This window comes from Rhincodon typus, chromosome 3 (assembly GCF_021869965.1).
Source record: "Rhincodon typus isolate 14 chromosome 3, sRhiTyp1.1, whole genome shotgun sequence".
In the NCBI taxonomy this organism is placed as follows: Eukaryota; Metazoa; Chordata; class Chondrichthyes; order Orectolobiformes; family Rhincodontidae; genus Rhincodon; species Rhincodon typus.
The window spans coordinates 7,722,948-7,740,122 of NC_063334.1; the positions used below are offsets into that span (position 1 = coordinate 7,722,948).

Genomic DNA, 17,175 nt, shown 5'->3' on the forward strand with positions numbered 1-17,175 from the left:
CATCCCCGCCTCTTCGACCTGTTTGTTTCCTCTCCACCTATCCTCTCCTCTATCCCTCTTCTATCCGCCTCCCACTCTCTCCCTATTTATTTCAAAACCCCCTTCCCCTCCCCCTTTTCTGATGAAGGGTCTAGGCCCGAAACGTCAGCCTCTCTGCTCCTATGATGCTGCTTGGCCTGCTGTGTTCATCCAGCCCTGCACCTTGTTGTCTCGGATTCTCCAGCATCTGCAGTTCCTACCATCTCTGATTCTGTTTTCACTGATGCCTTTAAGGCCCTTAAATAGACTGAAATATGAAAACTGTAAAAACTAAGACAATAACCAGAAAGAAGAATATTAATGTTTTAGAAACTTGAAAACACATAACAAATCAACAGTATTTATAAGTCAAGATTCACCCTACCTTTATCCCTGCAAGAATAATGTTCTTCGCTGCAAAGGAATGCAAAAAACCTGTTATTTTTGCCTTAAACAATTTTACCATGTCACTTGAAATGCAGTTACTGTAACACAACAAGTACCAATCATCGTTTACTATTCAATTTCCATGAAAAACATTAAAATCTGTAATGGATTAAATTACTTCACTACTTCATTAGCTCATAATAACCAGACTTTCTAGTGATTTGTTATGTTACTCAAACCATTTCCTTAAATGTTTTGATTCTAAGATCTTCTCATCTAGTAAACCATAGAGATAGGATAAATGCCAGACTTGAGCTCTAAGCTGTGCTGCAACAGCAGATCTCTGCATAGTAGTAAACAACTTTAATATACTTCAGCACTTCTAGACACAGGGTGTGAATAAATTCAGCCAAATGTGCATTCCATACTCAATTGTATGCATTTTAAGGACAGTGCACTAGTTGATGCAGGTAACATAATTAAGTCAATTTGTGCCAAGGTCTTCATAACTTGTACTATAAATTTTTTGAATTGCATAAAAGTAAACTGTAATACTCACAATGATTCCTGATATTCTCTCAGCCAGAAGTATTATAATACTTAGTCTTCACACTAATAGTGAACAGTCATCTATTCTATGATACTGGAAATTTTAAGACTCTCAGTAATCGATACAGTACTGTCCATAATCATTATTAAAATGGTCACAATTTGTACCACAATAGTCATAAGATATTGCACTCTGTGCAATTATACCCACACTAATAGGCACTAAAAGAATTCCAATATCATACACGTGAAATGCTCAGTGATCTATGCTACAATGCTTATAGCAATGGTCCCAGCAATCAGGGCCTTCTGTTGGTGGGCGGATTGGAGAAGCCACAATTGTTCCCCTAGGAATATAGAAGTTTGAGAGATTTGATAAAGGTGTTCAAAATCATGGAAAAAGTTAAACTGTTCCTGTTACTGCCGAGAACTAGGGTACACGTTTAAGAGTTAAAAGGAATTAGGACAAGAACTAGAGGCAGGAGAAAAATCTCTTATAGTGCTATGATTGGTTAGGATCTAGAATGCACTGCCTGAAACGGTGGTGGAGGGTTATTTAATTATGGCTTTCAAAAGGGAAATGAAAATGCACGTGAAGGCGAATGGAACTAGCCAAGTTGTTCTCAGAGAGCTGGCACAGACTAACCAGGCTGAATGGCCTCATTCTGTCCTGTAAGTATTCTATTCACGGATTCTAAATTGTACTGTAATCAAACAAACTGTATTCTTATATAAAATAATCTATAACACTCAAAGTAATGCACAGTGTTTTATGCATGGTAATCTGCATTCTAATACAGTACTTTATTATAATATTGACAGTGTTCAGTAAAAAAACAATTTCCACAGCAGTTTAATACTTATTGTAATCTGTACCTCAACAGTTTTAGAAACTACAGGATATTCCCTAATCAGTACAGCAGGGCTTATCCTTAACACATACAAATGACTAAAGTAGAGCCACATCAGTACTTCTATTATAGTCACAATCTGCACCACAATATTCAGAAACATAACAATATAGTACTCTTACTATGCTGTACAATTATACCCACAGAAATTAGGCACAATGAGTTCCAATAACACATAAGCACAATACTCTGTACACTAGTGAGATGGAACTGCTGCTCAGTATTTGAGTTCTAGAAAAACAACTTAAAATCCTTTCACAAGCAAAATGAGACATTCAGCGATGCATCTTTTTTAAAAAAATAATTACAGGGCATAGCTGGATCATATATTTAGCAGGGCATACCTGGATCATCTATTTAGCAGCCAGATACAAATTAACCACATAGGACTTCTCAAGTTGTACTGTTACTTAAAAAAATGTGGGTAAGAGATAGACTGGGGTAATTATAGGTAACCAGCTCAATTTCGATGGGGAGCAAATTATCGGAATAAATTCTGTGGGAAAGTATTAATTATCATTTTGCAAAGCACTGATCATGGACAATCAGCACTGATTTATTAAAGGATTGAAATGTCTGATTAACTGCAATGAATTTTGCTTCAGAGTAGTATGAAGGTTCAATGATGGTAGCATTTTAATGTAGTCTAGGTAGATTTTAGAAAAGCTTCTGACAAGGGGCCACATGGGACACTACTCAGAAATGTAAAACCCATAGAATCCATGGCTAGGTAACAAGCTGGATCCAAATATAGTTCCACAGCAGAAAATAAAGGGTAGAGGCTAGAAATTTTGTGGATGGAATGACTGTTCCGAATGGAGTTCTCTGAAGATAGGGCAAGAATAAAACACATTAATAAAGATACATGAGTAACTTAATTTTATTAGTTGAATCACAAAATATTACAGAAGGGAGTTTGCAAAAGAACTACCAGTTAGTCCACAGCCAGAGGACAGCACACAGTCCTGGTCACTTCATTGCAGGATGGATGAGACTACACTAAACTAAACAGGATACCAAGAAGATTTACAAGATGCTGCCTGGACAGAAAAATATTGGCTGTGGGGAAAGATCAGATGGGTTGAGATTGTTTCCTTGGAGCACAGGATACTGAGAGAAGAATTAATTGAGTTCCAATAACACACATGCACAATACTCTTTGTATGCTAGTGACATGGAACTGCTGCTCAGTATTCAAGTTTTAGAAAAACAACTTAAATCTTTTCATAATCAGAGTGAGACATTCAACAATGCACATTTTTAAAATGGGGAGACAATGTAGAGTGGATAGGAAGGATCTTCTCTTCCTGGCGGAGAGATCAATAGCCAAGAGACATTGATTAAAAGCAAACTGAAGAAGGATTAAAGGTGCACGAGGAGACCTTTATTCCGCAAGAGTTGTGAAAGTCTGTATCATACTGCCTGAAACAGTGGGAGAAACATTCACTGTAGTTAAAAAACACTAGGATATACATCTGAAGTGTTGTAACTTCCAGGGATATGGACTAAAACTGGAAACCGGAATTATGCTCCATAGTTGCTATTTTGCTGGGCACAGGCACACTGGAATGAGTAGATTATTTCATAACTTCCTTTTTTGCTAAGGCAAGAAACTTCAAAAAGATACAGACTCATGGCTAAGACAATAGAATTCTCAGAGGTTAAGCTCAGTAGAAGGGGAAGATAGCATTGACAACTAAATGGATGGTCTCAAACTTTAAAAACAAAGATGTCCACCATCTTACTGTTGATGAGAGTAGGAGAGCAGGGAGAGGGACACCAGGAGATTGATGTTGAGTATGAATTCCAGGAAGATCGTGGAGTGGTAAGCCATTTTGGCACAGGAAAGTAGCATCTGGTCAGACTCTCAAACATGGTGATACATGGGGAGAAACCAGCTAAACATTTACATTTGCACCTTTTGGACTTGAGGGAACCAAAACAGGACACATGACAGGAAAGGAGTGACCAGAGTTTAATTGGGAACAAAGGTTCAAAGGTGAGCTAAAGAACTGATTAAGTAAATTCATATCTTTAAAAGAATAACTACAGAAGTATCATGGTAAAGAAAGAGCAAAAGGGCAGATGGCAGCATCAAACCAGAGTCTTAGATACATGAGGAGCAAACATCTGTCTTCGTGCGGATATAACAAATGAGGCTGCAACATCGATCAATGAGGGAATGATTTTTATAACAGCATAATGATATGGTAGGAGTCTTTTTGTCCTGGTAAAACAGCAATGTTTAAAAACTATTAAAGCAGCACCTCTTGATGCCGATGGTTGACAATTAAGAATATTACTTTGAATTGAAAGTGGTTGTGCGGAAAATTTCAAGGAACACCGTAACTTTATAAGACCTTTAAGGATTTAGTGGACTGCCTTTGAAAAGTACATGGAAAGTCAGGGAAAGTGCAGTTTATAAATGTAACAGTCTGAGAGGACAGATTAAGACATGCTGATGCATCACCATTTTAAAATCATATATTCCGTTCTCATTTTTGAAATACGTTAAAACGTGGCTTACCAATTTCAATACCTAGTCCACCAATTCCACTTAGGAAAACATGAGACTGTGCCATCTGGTACATTGCATTGTCCCCAAGGACATAGCGCTGTCGGCTGCATTGAAAAGGGGAAAAAAAAAGGTAGTAAGCAAGAGAATGATTTAATGCCTCTTCACAAACTATTTTTTCCAATCTCATTCAACATTTAATCAATAAATAATGCCAGTTAAAAAACTGAAAGAAGAAAGCATCACAAAAATTGACCTGTTGTCAAAACATGGAAGATAAAACACTTACACCTTAGTCATTATATATATTTATTTGTGTCATGCAGGTCCAATAGCACAGTCCTCATTTCAGCTTGCCCAGTTGTAATCACTGTTAAAAACCCTGTCTGTGCATGGTATGACAGAACTCTGGCAGGAGGAATTTGAACCCAAACCCTCTGGCACTACACCACAAGAGCCCGCCATGCGTTGCAGTCAATCTTGGGCTGCCCTCATGTAGTTTCTATATCATAGTTTTTTTTATTAAATTTGTTCATGGGATGTGCATATTGCCAGCTAGGCCAGTATTTACTGCCTATCCCTAACTGCCTTGGAATAGTTGGTGGTGAACTGCCTTCTTGAACAGCTGCAGTCCTTTTGTGTAGGAACACCCACAGGGCTGTTAGGAAGGGAGTTCCAGCATTTTAATCCAGTGACAGTGAAGGTATGGTGATACACTTGCAAGGCAGGATGGCATGTCACATTTCCGACAGTATCACTGGACTCGAAACATTTAACATTTTTTTCTCCACAGGTGCTGCCAGATCTGCTGAGTTTCCCCAGCACTTTCTGTTTTTTGCTTCAGATATCCAGCATCCACAATTCCTTTATATATTATATTGGAGTGTGGCCATGGATTGAAGGAGAACCTGCAGGTGATGGGGTTCCTATGCATCTGCTGTACAGTCCTTCTAGGTAGTACAGGTTGCAGGTTTGGAAGGTGCTGTCGAAGGAGCCTTGCTGAGTTGCTGCACTGCATTGTGTAGATGGTGCACACTGCAGTCACTGCACATCAGTTGTGAAGCAAGTGAATATTCAAGGCGGTGGACAGAATGCAAATTAAGCAAGTTGCTTTGTCCTTGATGGTCAAGTATCTGAGCGAGGTTGGATCTGCGCCCATACAGTCAAGCAGACAGCATGCTATCTTACTCATGACCGGCGCCTTGTAGAAGGTGGACAGGCACTGGGGAGACATGAGTTACTTGTCAAGGAATTCCTAGCCTCTGACCTGCTTTTGCAGCCCTGCTATGTATATGGCTGATCCATTCAGTTTCTGGAATTTGATAGTGGGGGATTCTACAATGCTAATGCCATTGAAGGTCAAGTGGCATTGGTTAGCTTCTATCTTATTGGAAACGATCACCGTCTGGCACATCTGGCATGAATGTCATTGCCACCTATCAGACCTATGCCCAGATCTTGCTGTCTATGGGCATGGTAGATATATGATAGTGGCAGGTACCTAATTGTAAGGACTCAAATTTGACAGCTGCAGAAATGATGGAAACACATTTGGACATTTTATGACATACCGCCAGTGCAGGTGGGACTTGAAATCAGGTCTTCTGCTCCAAGAATAAGGACAAGATCACTGCACAACAAGGGCCCCAATAAATCCCAGCAGTTACCATGGTTCAGAGATAGTAGGAACTGCAAATGCTGGAGAATCTAAGATAACAAGGTGTAGAGCTGGATGAACACAGCAGGCCAAGCAGCATCAGAGGAGCAAGAAAGCTGATGTTTCAGGTCTGGACCCTTTTTCAGAAAAGTTACCATGGTTCAATGTGATTTTATGTTCCAGCACAGTAGCCTGGGCCTCCAGATTTCAGTCCACTGACGTTACTGCTACGCCACCACATTCACTTAAATTATTATCAACTGATGTCATTTAGACATATTATAACACATCTCCGAGGCAGTCAAGATCCGAACCCAGATCTTAGGCCTAGAGGTAAGGAAATTACCATAACAGTCATGATATTTATCCTGAAACTTTTTGAGAGTTTGCGAGGGAGCTGAACCCTGGTCATCATGCACGCTAGTCCACTGTGCAAACAAAAGATAAAAGAACTATATGCATCTACATAGGCGTTCATTCAAAAAAAATCTTATTTGAACACATTATGGCATACCATCATGGTAAGAACATCTAGAACGCGGACCTTCTGGCCTCAAGGTATGATCATTATGACTGCACCACAAGACCCTCCCATCTCAAGTTGCCTCTACGTATATGAACACAGCCAAGTCACAAATCAATACCTTTACTTGAACATAATCAATGGCTAATGCATTTAACTCATTCCCTAACCTCTAAATAAAATGCATAAAAAGATGGATTGTGTACACAATAGAAATGTTTAAAAAATTGAGGGTTTAATTATGAATTTGATTTCCGTACAATGTATAAATTATGACTTTGAGAGCTGATCTCCTCCAGCACTCTTACCAATTTCCTTGTACATGCATTTCTTTTAGTTAAAGCAGATGGTGGATGGCTTGCATTTACTCCTCTAACTTTAGAGATTTCCTTTCCCTCCAGCAGTTGTTTCAAGCCAGCAACGTTAATCCACAAAATTTTTTCATGCACACTTTTTCATAGGGAACATGCATAACATCTACATTTTCTGATATTTGTTTGGACTGCTTCCTGAAATCTCAATCCCAAATCAGAAAAGAAAACCTTTTATTTACAAAGTGCCTGTCAAGACCAAGATATAACTAATGAAGAACTTTAGAAAGAATCACGGTTGTAATGGAAGAAAACCTGCAGCCAATTTGTACATAACATGATTCCACAAAGTGATCGGGAATAGCTAATCTGAAAGGGAAATGATCTGTTAACTCAGTCCCTAGTGGTGCCCGACTGTTGAGCCTTTTCTGTTTTTGTTGGAGAGTTCAGGGCTCATATCACAATCTAACTCAAAGATGCCACCTCTGAGCCACAACTGTAGTATTCACTACAAACAATTCACTACCAAAGTTCCTTCAACAGCACCTTCCAAACCAGTGACCTCCACCATCTGAAAAGAGGAGGCCAGAGATGTATGGGAACACAACCATCTAACAGCTCCCCTCCAAGTCACACACTATGCTGACTGGGAACTGTATCACTGTTCCTTCCCAGTAGCACATGATCGTGCATTGACACTACATAGAATGCAGCAGTTCAAGAAGGCAGATCACCAACACCTTCTTCGGGGAAAACAGGGATAGGCAACAAATGTTGACCTAGCTAGTTACAAAACTTCCACTGAATAAGTAAGAAAATGAATAAATTAATGAGAAAGAAATAATATGGAATTGTTTTGATACCTCAGGAACAAAAAGCTAAATCTTAACAAGAGAATAAGTATCAGGACTCAGCAGGGCACTGTGCTAACTATAATTGTCAAAATGTATACTTTGAATGATGCATTCCACGACAGGGATTGCAACAATAAATTGCTCCAATATTTAAATCTGTCTATATTAATGACATTGAGAGAATGGATCTGGACAAATTATATAAGTCAGTTCTCTCTGTGAGTTGCATACAATTTGTTCAGTGATATATTTTTGTGCAAGTCAATCAATCCCTTGAGATACACAATGAACTTTAACAGGAATCTATTGTGTAAAATTCTCTGGTCCACAAAAGGTAATTCAGTGAATCTGCAGAACTATAAAACCTGTGCCATTCAGTTGCAGATAGCTCTATTCTCCAGGTCATTCACCCTCATTTTCAGCAGTACAGGTGCTATTGTGTACCAGAAAAATGTAATCATCTATGCTCATCTCAAAATCTTTAGTCAGAATTTTTATTGATCTACAATTTTTAAATAAAAATTTTAGGTGACAGAACAGCGAGTAGAACTCTTGCCAACTCTGGCTATTTGAAACCTGTATCTATCACCTGCAACTAGCCTGTTTTATATTCATGCATATTTATCTCCACATTAATCTAAAATACAAAGGTCACATCCCTCTTCTCGTCCCGCTGCCAGATCACCAGGAATTAAATTTCACACACCAAATACATAGGACGCTACTAGCTTTGTCATCATTACAGCTTACAATAAAGTGTTCTTTTCCAATTTTCTCTCAGGAATGGATTACACAGACTGGAAGTTACATTGCATGTATACATAGTTACGATGGAACCCCATTCAGAAAACACCATTCGGTGCTGGACAACAGAAACGGGGGACACAGTACAGACTCACCAGAATTACACCAAGGCTAGAAGTGTAAGGTTATAAGGGCGAGTTGCATAGATTCGGTTTATATTCCCTTGAATGTAAAAGACTAAGAGGTGATCCAATCTGAGTATTTTAGAATTATTAAAGAAGTTGATAGGTTGGGCAAAGAAGATATTCACTCAGGCGAGGGAGGCCAGAACAAGGGCTGTGCAAGCGGAGGAGTTGACTCAGTGGTAATGTAGAAACTCAGGCTCAATGCCCTGGAGACACTAGTTCAAATTCCCCCATAAAATTAAAACCAGGACTAGTCTCAGTAATGCTACCATGAATTTATCATTATTGTCATAAAGCCTCACCTGCTCCCTTAATGTCCATTTTTGAAGGAAATCTGCCATCTTTACCTGGTCTGGCCTACAAATGACTCTAGATCCTCAGGAATGTGGATGACTTTCATCTGCCCTCACACCACTCAGTTCAAGGGCCATTAAGGATGGATAACAAATACAAGCCTGGTCAATGATTACCATGTTTCATGAAATAAATAAAAAAATACAAAAATAGAACTAGGTTGTTCAGTGGCACACGAATAAGATGCAGAAGGAAGCCATTCACCCCCTCTGACTTGCTCTGCTGTTCAATAAGGTCATGATTGATCCGATTGTAAACTCCCACACACGCCTGATAACCTTTCACCACCTTATCAAGAATCTACGTATCTCTGTCTTAAAAATATTCAAGGACTCTGCAAACTGAACCCCAATGGCAGAGTGTGATGTCCAAAAGCACAACGTCCCTAATAGAAACATAGCCATTATTAGTTTACTTGCATCAAAATTTATTTTGTTCTTCTCTTACCTGTACAAGGAATCATCAATTTCCATATTGCCAGCTGCTATTTTCTCCTGTTCATCAGAATCTGGAAAACAAGACCAAAACAATTCAACCAGCCTGGATCTTTCCAGGTTCTGCTTCACTAATTGGCTTATATCACTTCTTACATCTGTACAATTTGTAGCATATATTGTACTCAAATGTCAAATACTACTCCTGTGAAAATAAAAACTGCAAATGATAGTAGCCAAAATAAAAACTGAAAGTAACAGTCTTCTATTTGGCCCAAGTGACCAGTATTTTTTTGACACAGCCGATGTCCCACTCCCTATTGGCCTGTAATTTTATAAAATAAAGCCAAAATTCTGGATGCTGGAAATCTGAAACAATAACAGAGAATCCCAGAGAACTCTTCTGAAGAATATTCATACCATACGCAAAAGGATAACTCTGTTTCTCACTCCACAGATTTTTGTCAGACCTGTTGAGTTTCTCCAGAAATCCCTGTGTTTGTTCTCTAACTTTATTTCCCTTTCAAATATTTCTCAAATTATCTTTTGTAAATTTTGGAACTACAGAATTTGCATCTGTTTTCTAATATGTACTCCATGGGATGTGGGCACTGATGCCAATATCAGTATTTGCTGCCCATAAGAAGCAACAGTGAGTTGTTTTCATGAATCACTGGAGTCCATGTGTTGTTGGTACATCCACAATGTCACAATGGGAGGGCATTACACAATTTTTACCCAGCAACAACAAAGGAATGGTGACATAAGTTCATATTGGGATGGTGAGAGACTTGGAGATGGTTTTCCCCTGCATTAGCTGCCCTTGTTTTTCTGGGTGGAGGAGGATGTAGGTTGTAAGGTTTTGTCCAATGGGCCCTGATGAATTATTGCACTGGTTCTTATATATAATACACAATGGTACTGCTGTGCATCAATAATGCAGTGAAAAGATGTTGAAAGTGATGGATTAGGTACCAATACAACAGGATATTTTGTCCTGGATAGCGTCAAACTTAGAGTGTTGGTCATGCTGCACCCATCCAGATAAATGCAGAGTATCACATCTTGATACACAACATGACATGACATGTACTTTGTTGATGATGGACAAGTTTTGAGAAGGCAGGAGGTGAGTTAGTCAGTGTAGAGGCTCTAGACACATACCTGCTTTTGTAGCCACAGTTCCTTACTGGCTGGTTCAATTCAGTTTCTGATCTCTGGTAACCCCCAGGTTATTTATAGTGGGATAATATCATATTTTTTTCATGGAAAAACTATTTTCCAGGGCGAAACTCTAATTATTCACAATTTTCTCTCCACTACGGGATGACAGAAAATATGGAGATACGCTATCTCCCTCTTTTCATAATCAAAAGGAACCTGCTCTGTTCATCTTTCTGTTCAAATGGAGAGGTGGCTAACATCTGAGGAATTGTCTAGTACCATGATTTGAACCGTTGGGGTAAGGAACTGCTCGGACAGAATTTCTCCTCACTATTGCACTTTGGCACAATAAATTGCAACATGGCTAATGATGAATCTCAAACAAGACACTTGTTGGTTCTGGAACCCTCAGCAATAGACCAATGACATGAACATTAGAATGTGGACAAGTTGAAAAGGCAAGTTCCAAGTACCTCAATGATATCATTACCAATAATATAATAATAGTGTTAGCTACTCATCAAAAAATGCTTCCAATATGGTACTTCAGAAAATGGAAATGTATTGATTTTCCATTCAAAGCTGGCTCACTTATTTTACTCTCATCTGTGTTGTAGTTTCCTGTTAAGAATAGATTCCAGTTCCAGTAAGCTTTTGAGCTGTTGTTCAGGTTTAGTCAGAGCAGGAAATATAGATGGATATTTTAGGTAATGTGGGAGAATTCAATCCGTGGATACAATAATCAAACTCATTTTTTAATATGATCCATGGAGCCAGCGGCCAGATCCAATTTATAGCTTGATGGTTCAGTGCAAATTCAAACACAGATCCTAGATATGAAAAAGACAGCATGCCAACTTGCCCATTCCCATCTTCATTTAGTTTAAATAGGAAGGAGTGAGTTTAAAAAAGGGCTTTCAATGAGTAAGGAATAACAACAATAACTAGTATTTCATAGTATCTTTAAGTAGGAAAATTTCACTGAAGCCCACAGTCAGGCAAAACTTGACAAAATCAAATGACATATTGGAACAGGTGATTAAAATGTTGGTTAAAATGTAATTGCTCTAAAAGAGGAGAGAGAGATAGAGGGGGACAGGGAGGTTTAGGGAAGGAATTCAAGGGTTTGACATCAAAACAGCAGCAAACCCACCCACTAATGATGGTGTGGGGGTGAGGCGTGACAGCACAGGGGTTAGACCAGAGTCCAAAGTTGGTGACAGACAGATTTCTTTAAGTTTTCCGGGGCTGGAAGAAGTGAGAGATAAGGCTGAATGAATAGAGGGATTTGAACACAAGGTTAAAAAAATTAATTATTGGTGGAATAATGGTCAATGTAAGTCAGTGAGCGTTGGAGTCATGGGTTAGCAGCGTTTGGTGTGGTTTATAGGTATAGTCAGTGGAGTCAGTAGATGTTTCACTGCTACATCCATTAATCATTCAAGTCTTTCAAAGTAAGTAACCAAGCTTCAAAAATGGTGTCATGATTACCTTTGAATGAAATCATATGCACAATACTATTTCCTTCCCTACTTTCCTGCTATTTGCCCCAAACAGCACTGATTGGTGCTGGAATGCAGTTCCACAGGTTCTAGTCACCCTCCACTATTTCAACCAACTGGCCATCCTGCTAGTATAAGCCCAGACATCACTATCAGTGGGCAACTCAACTACAAAGGATATCAAAGCCAAGTCCAACTCTGTCTTTATCCAACATCCTCATACATGTATGCATATGAACAGAGGACAACATGCCCCTCCTTTTCAAGTCCAAGAGTGTTGACTGCCAGCATCCTTCACTGTTACTACTGGTGAGGAATGAATCCAAGCCTCCTTCACTTATGTGGTCATGTATAACATTCATTTCACCTCATGCTTTAAAGAATACAGTGGTTTTCATATTTTCAGATTCTAAACTTTCAAGATTTTAGTACTGAATATGGTCACCCATCTCTGCTCTACATGTGCCGTGTTCGTTTCTGAGATGATAGGAAACCAGAAAAAACTAAATTTTAATTTGTTTGAATCTTGATCTCTCCAGAATCAAATGATAAATGACATTCCTTCAGTTCAATGTTGAGTTGATAACGGCCATTTGCTATAGCTTTGTATCCAACAGATTATGAAAATTCTGGTTTCAATCTTGGGTATATATCTGACCATATGCCAACTAAGTGGTGATGTAGATGCTACTGTTGACCTTTACATGAGTGGAATTGGGAAGGGAACAATAAAATTCAACCTGTTCCCTAACTGGTTTCCATTGATTCATAATTGAAACTGAGCATAAACGCATGTTAACCAGAGATATATGAGAATTAATTTGAGAGAGTCCCTCAGTTGATTATGTCAACTCTTATTGCTTAGTCCTAGCTGTGAAAACTGGCCAGACAAAGATGGTTAGTCACCCTGAACCTGTAACAATGGTGTAAATCATCACTTTCAGGACAGAAAGCTGAGGAAGAAAATTATTCCATTTACACCACATTTCGAAAGGACGCAGAAATGAAAAGGTTGAATCGAAACATCCACAGCCTCACAAGAAAGCTATTTTAATCTATTAAGTATGCTGCTGGATATGTCACTCTAAATTCCATAAAGAAAATGTTTGAAGGGTATGCAGCAGAAAACCACTCAAAAGATTTTGGTTTGAAGAGTTCAAATCAGCAACAAAAATGTCACCCTTTTTCTGAATAAATCAAAACAGCAACTGTCTAGCTTACAACTGTTAAATGAAAAACCATTACTGAAAATGAAAAGCAAAAAATTACAGCATGTCATTTATTGCCCAATGTTTCTGTTTTTCTTATAATTGCTGCAAATTGCACAGTTACTTTATGTTTCAACAGTTTTATCTAAATAACGACTGTCTACAAATCAAAAGTATTAAGTTGAATGTGAAGCATTTTGGAACATTATCACATTGGCAGATGTTATCTACATAAATGCTGAATCTTTCTATCCTTGGATTTTCCATAGGTCCTTAGAGCATAGTGAGATCAAAAAGGGGAACACATCAGATTTAGCTTTGTCTTCCTCAAACTAGTTATGTGCAACTTTTATTGTCACCTTTTCTCTAAAAAAATGCACAAATTTCCCTTGAAAAAATGTTACTATCTTGCATAATTTGAGACAAATGATCCCAAAGAGCAAATCTATATTGACAGCGCTATCTCACATAACAGATGTGAAAAAATTCTTCCATAATTTAAGAGATATTAGTACTATTGATCCATACACTTAGGGGAAGTATCAGTAACCTCAGCATATCTGTCTTATTGCTACTGAGCAATTGGAAGGAAACAGATTCTTAACCCACATAATTACCTTCCATTAACAATTCTTACAGTTTAAAGGATCAACTTCCATGACTTCCTAACAAATAACATAAACAACAAAAAATGGCAGAATTTTGTCTTCTGCTTTCAAATATTTTTTCTCAATACAGTTCAAGACCTAATTTGCAATGTGCATGTTATAAATTTGTTGTAAAACATATTCAAGATTTCAGAAATCAGGAAATGCTGACAAGAAAACTGACAATCATCACACTAAGTCACTTTGCTGTAACTGAACTGTTTAGAACAAAGTGAGAAACCAGGCCAAATGATGCATGCACAGTAGTATTTCTACAACACACGTGTTTTGATCGAACATATTTTATACTCTTAAAATGCATGAAATGAAGAGCTCCCAGCTGACAGTAATGAAGGAAGTTCTGAAGCACTGGAATTGCATGGTGGGTCAAGATTGACCAGGCAAGAGTTCAAGAGGGTAGCTTGTCCGTGGTTGGGTGGAGCAGGGCGTGAGGTTAAACTGTGTAAAACCTTTAAAGACTAGGTATACTGGTGTAAGTGAGGCTGTGATGAGGAGTGTAGTAAGATGAATGAAGTGAGTGGCATACCAGGTGGATTTTGTAGTGGTGTTAGTGAGACTGTGATGAGGTTCAGGGAGCTAAACTAGTTTACGGAGATTGAGTTTATATAAGCTATGCAGTGTCGTCAGTGAGACTGGGCTTATAAAAGCTGTGCAAGGTGCGATTGTGCAGTCAGTGAGACTGGGTCTAAAGAGAGTTTGTTGTGCTGTACACTGCACTCACAGACTCAATACTTATCGTGTCGGTGTTTTACCATGCAGTCAGTGAGATTGGGCTCACAGAGGCTGTGCTGTACTGCATCCATGAGACTGTGTTAATAGAGACTGTGGGTGTGGCGCAGTCAAAGAGAATTTACAGAGGCGGTCCTACGATGCAGTCAGTGCGCGCGGGTTTACAGAGGCTGCGCCGTGCTGCAGTCAGCGCGAGCGGGTTTACAGAGGCTGCGCTGCAGTCAGCGCGAGCAGGTTTACAGAGGCTGCGCTGCAATCAGTGCAAGCAGGTTTACAGAGACTGTGCCATGCTGCAGTCAGCGTGAGCGGGTTTACAGAGGCTGCGCTGCAGTCAGTGTAAGCAGGTTTACACTGATTGCGCAGAGGGTGATCTCAGGCGGTAGTGAGAGATGACATAGGTTCTATGGAGAAAAAGGTTGAATCCAAATTGGTGGAAAGTAGAAATTCTAAGAAGAAAAAGTCACTGATAGGCATAGTCTATAGACTATCAAACTAATGGCATGACATTGGTGCATGCAATAAACAAAGAAATAACTAATTCCTGTAAAAATGGTACAACAATTATCATGAGGGATTTTAATCTACATGTCGATTGGTTGGACAAGGTTGGTCAAGGCAGCCACGAGGAGGAGTTAATTGAATGTATCCGTGATGGTTTACTTGAACAGCATGTAATGGAACCGACAAGGGAGCATACTATCCTAGATCTGGTCCTGTGTAATGAGGCAGGAATAATTAATGATCTCATAGTTAGGGATCCACTTGGAAGAAGCGATCACAGTATGGCTAGATTTAGAATACATATCGAAAATGAGAAGATAAAATCCAATATCAGGTCTTGTGGTTAAACAAAGGAGACTACAATAGGATGAGAGAGAAGTTGGCTAAAGTAGACTGGAAGCAAAGACCTTATGGTGGGACAGTTGAGGAACAGAGTCATAGCATCATAGAGTAATACAGCTTAGAAACAGGCCCTTCGGCCCAAACTGGTCCATGCTGACCATGGTGCCCACTCAGCTAGTTCCAATTGCCTGCATTTGGTCCACCTCCCTCTAAAACCTTCCCATCCATATATCTATCCAAATGTATTTTACATGTTGCTGTTGTACCTGCCTCAACCACTTTCTCTGGCAGCCCATTCCATATAATAGTGGAGGACTTTCAAAGCAATTTTTCAAAGTGTTGAGCCAAAGTATATACGAGTGAAAAAGGACTGTCGACAAATGGGTAATCAGCCATGGATATCTAAGGAAATAAGGGTGTCTATCAAATTGAAAGATAAGGCGAAGTGGCAAAGACCAGTAGGAAACTAGAAGATTGTGAAAATTTTAGAGCTCAACAGAAAGCCACAAAAAAGCTATAAAGAAAAGGGGATAGAAAGTAAGGGGACAGATTACGAGAGTAAACTAGCTCAAAATATAAAGACAGATAACAAAAGTTTCTACAAATATATAAAACGATAAAGAGAAAGGAGGAAATAGCCGAGGCATTGAACAGGTATTTTGTGTCAATCTTCAAAGTAGAGGACACAAATAACATGCCAGTAATTGATGGCAAAGGTGATGAAGGTTGGTGAGGACCCAGAAACTATCGTTATCACGAAAGAGATAGTGTTGGACAAGCTAATGGAGCTAAAGGTAGACAAGTCTCCTGGCCCTGATGGAATGCATCCCCAGGTACTGAAAGAGATGGCAGGATTATATTCATTGGAATTGAGAAGAATGCGGTGGCGGGGGGGCGGTGAGGTCTTAAACAAACATATAAAATTATGAAGGGAATACATAAGGGAGAAGCAGGGAGGATGTTTCCACTGACGGGTGAAGCTAGAACAAGAGGGCATAACCTCAACCTTAGAGGGACCAGATTTAGGACTGAACAGAGGAGGACCTTCTTCATCCAAAGGGTTTTGAATCTGTGCAATTCTCTGCCTAGTGAAGTAGTTGACACTTCCTCATGGAATATTTTTAAAGCCAAGACAGATGATTTTTTTGAACAGTAAATGAATTAAGATTTATGGTGAGAAGGTGGCTAAGTGGAGCTGAGGTCACAAAAAGATCAGCCATGAACTCAATGAGTGGCAGAGTGGGCACGAAAGGCCAAATGGCCTATTCCTACTCCTCGTTCTTATGTTTACAGAAGCCGTACTGCAGTTAGCGTGAGCCGGTTCACAGAGACCGCACCAGGCTGCAGTCAGTGTGAAGGGGGTATTTACACAGACAATGTTGCAGTCAGTGTGAGGGGGGTGTTTACACAGACCGTGTTGCCGTCAGTGTGAGGGGGGTGTTTACACAGACCGTGCCGCAGTCAGTGTCAGGGGGGTTTACACAGACCATGCTGCAGTCAGTATGAGGGGGGTTTACACAGACCATGTTGCATTTAGTGTTGGGGGGCTTACACAGACCGTGCTGCAGTCAGTGGGAGTGGGGGTGAGACAGTTTGCACAGACCATGCTACAGTCAGTC

The 17,175-nt window shown here is 39.5% G+C and overlaps 1 protein-coding gene across 1 annotated transcript in view; it reads right to left on the reverse strand.

Annotated features, from left to right (window-relative positions):
* uba6 (ubiquitin like modifier activating enzyme 6) overlaps positions 1 to 17,175 on the reverse strand; it is a 102,153-nt gene that overhangs the window by 79,413 nt on the left and 5,565 nt on the right. The window contains exons 2-4 of the mRNA XM_048621056.1: positions 9,456 to 9,516; positions 4,393 to 4,487; positions 404 to 432 (exon numbers count right to left, since the gene is read on the reverse strand). Coding sequence (XP_048477013.1) covers positions 404 to 432; positions 4,393 to 4,487; positions 9,456 to 9,481 — 150 coding nt within the window. The 5' untranslated portion in view covers positions 9,482 to 9,516. The remainder of the gene's footprint in view (positions 1 to 403; positions 433 to 4,392; positions 4,488 to 9,455; positions 9,517 to 17,175) is intronic.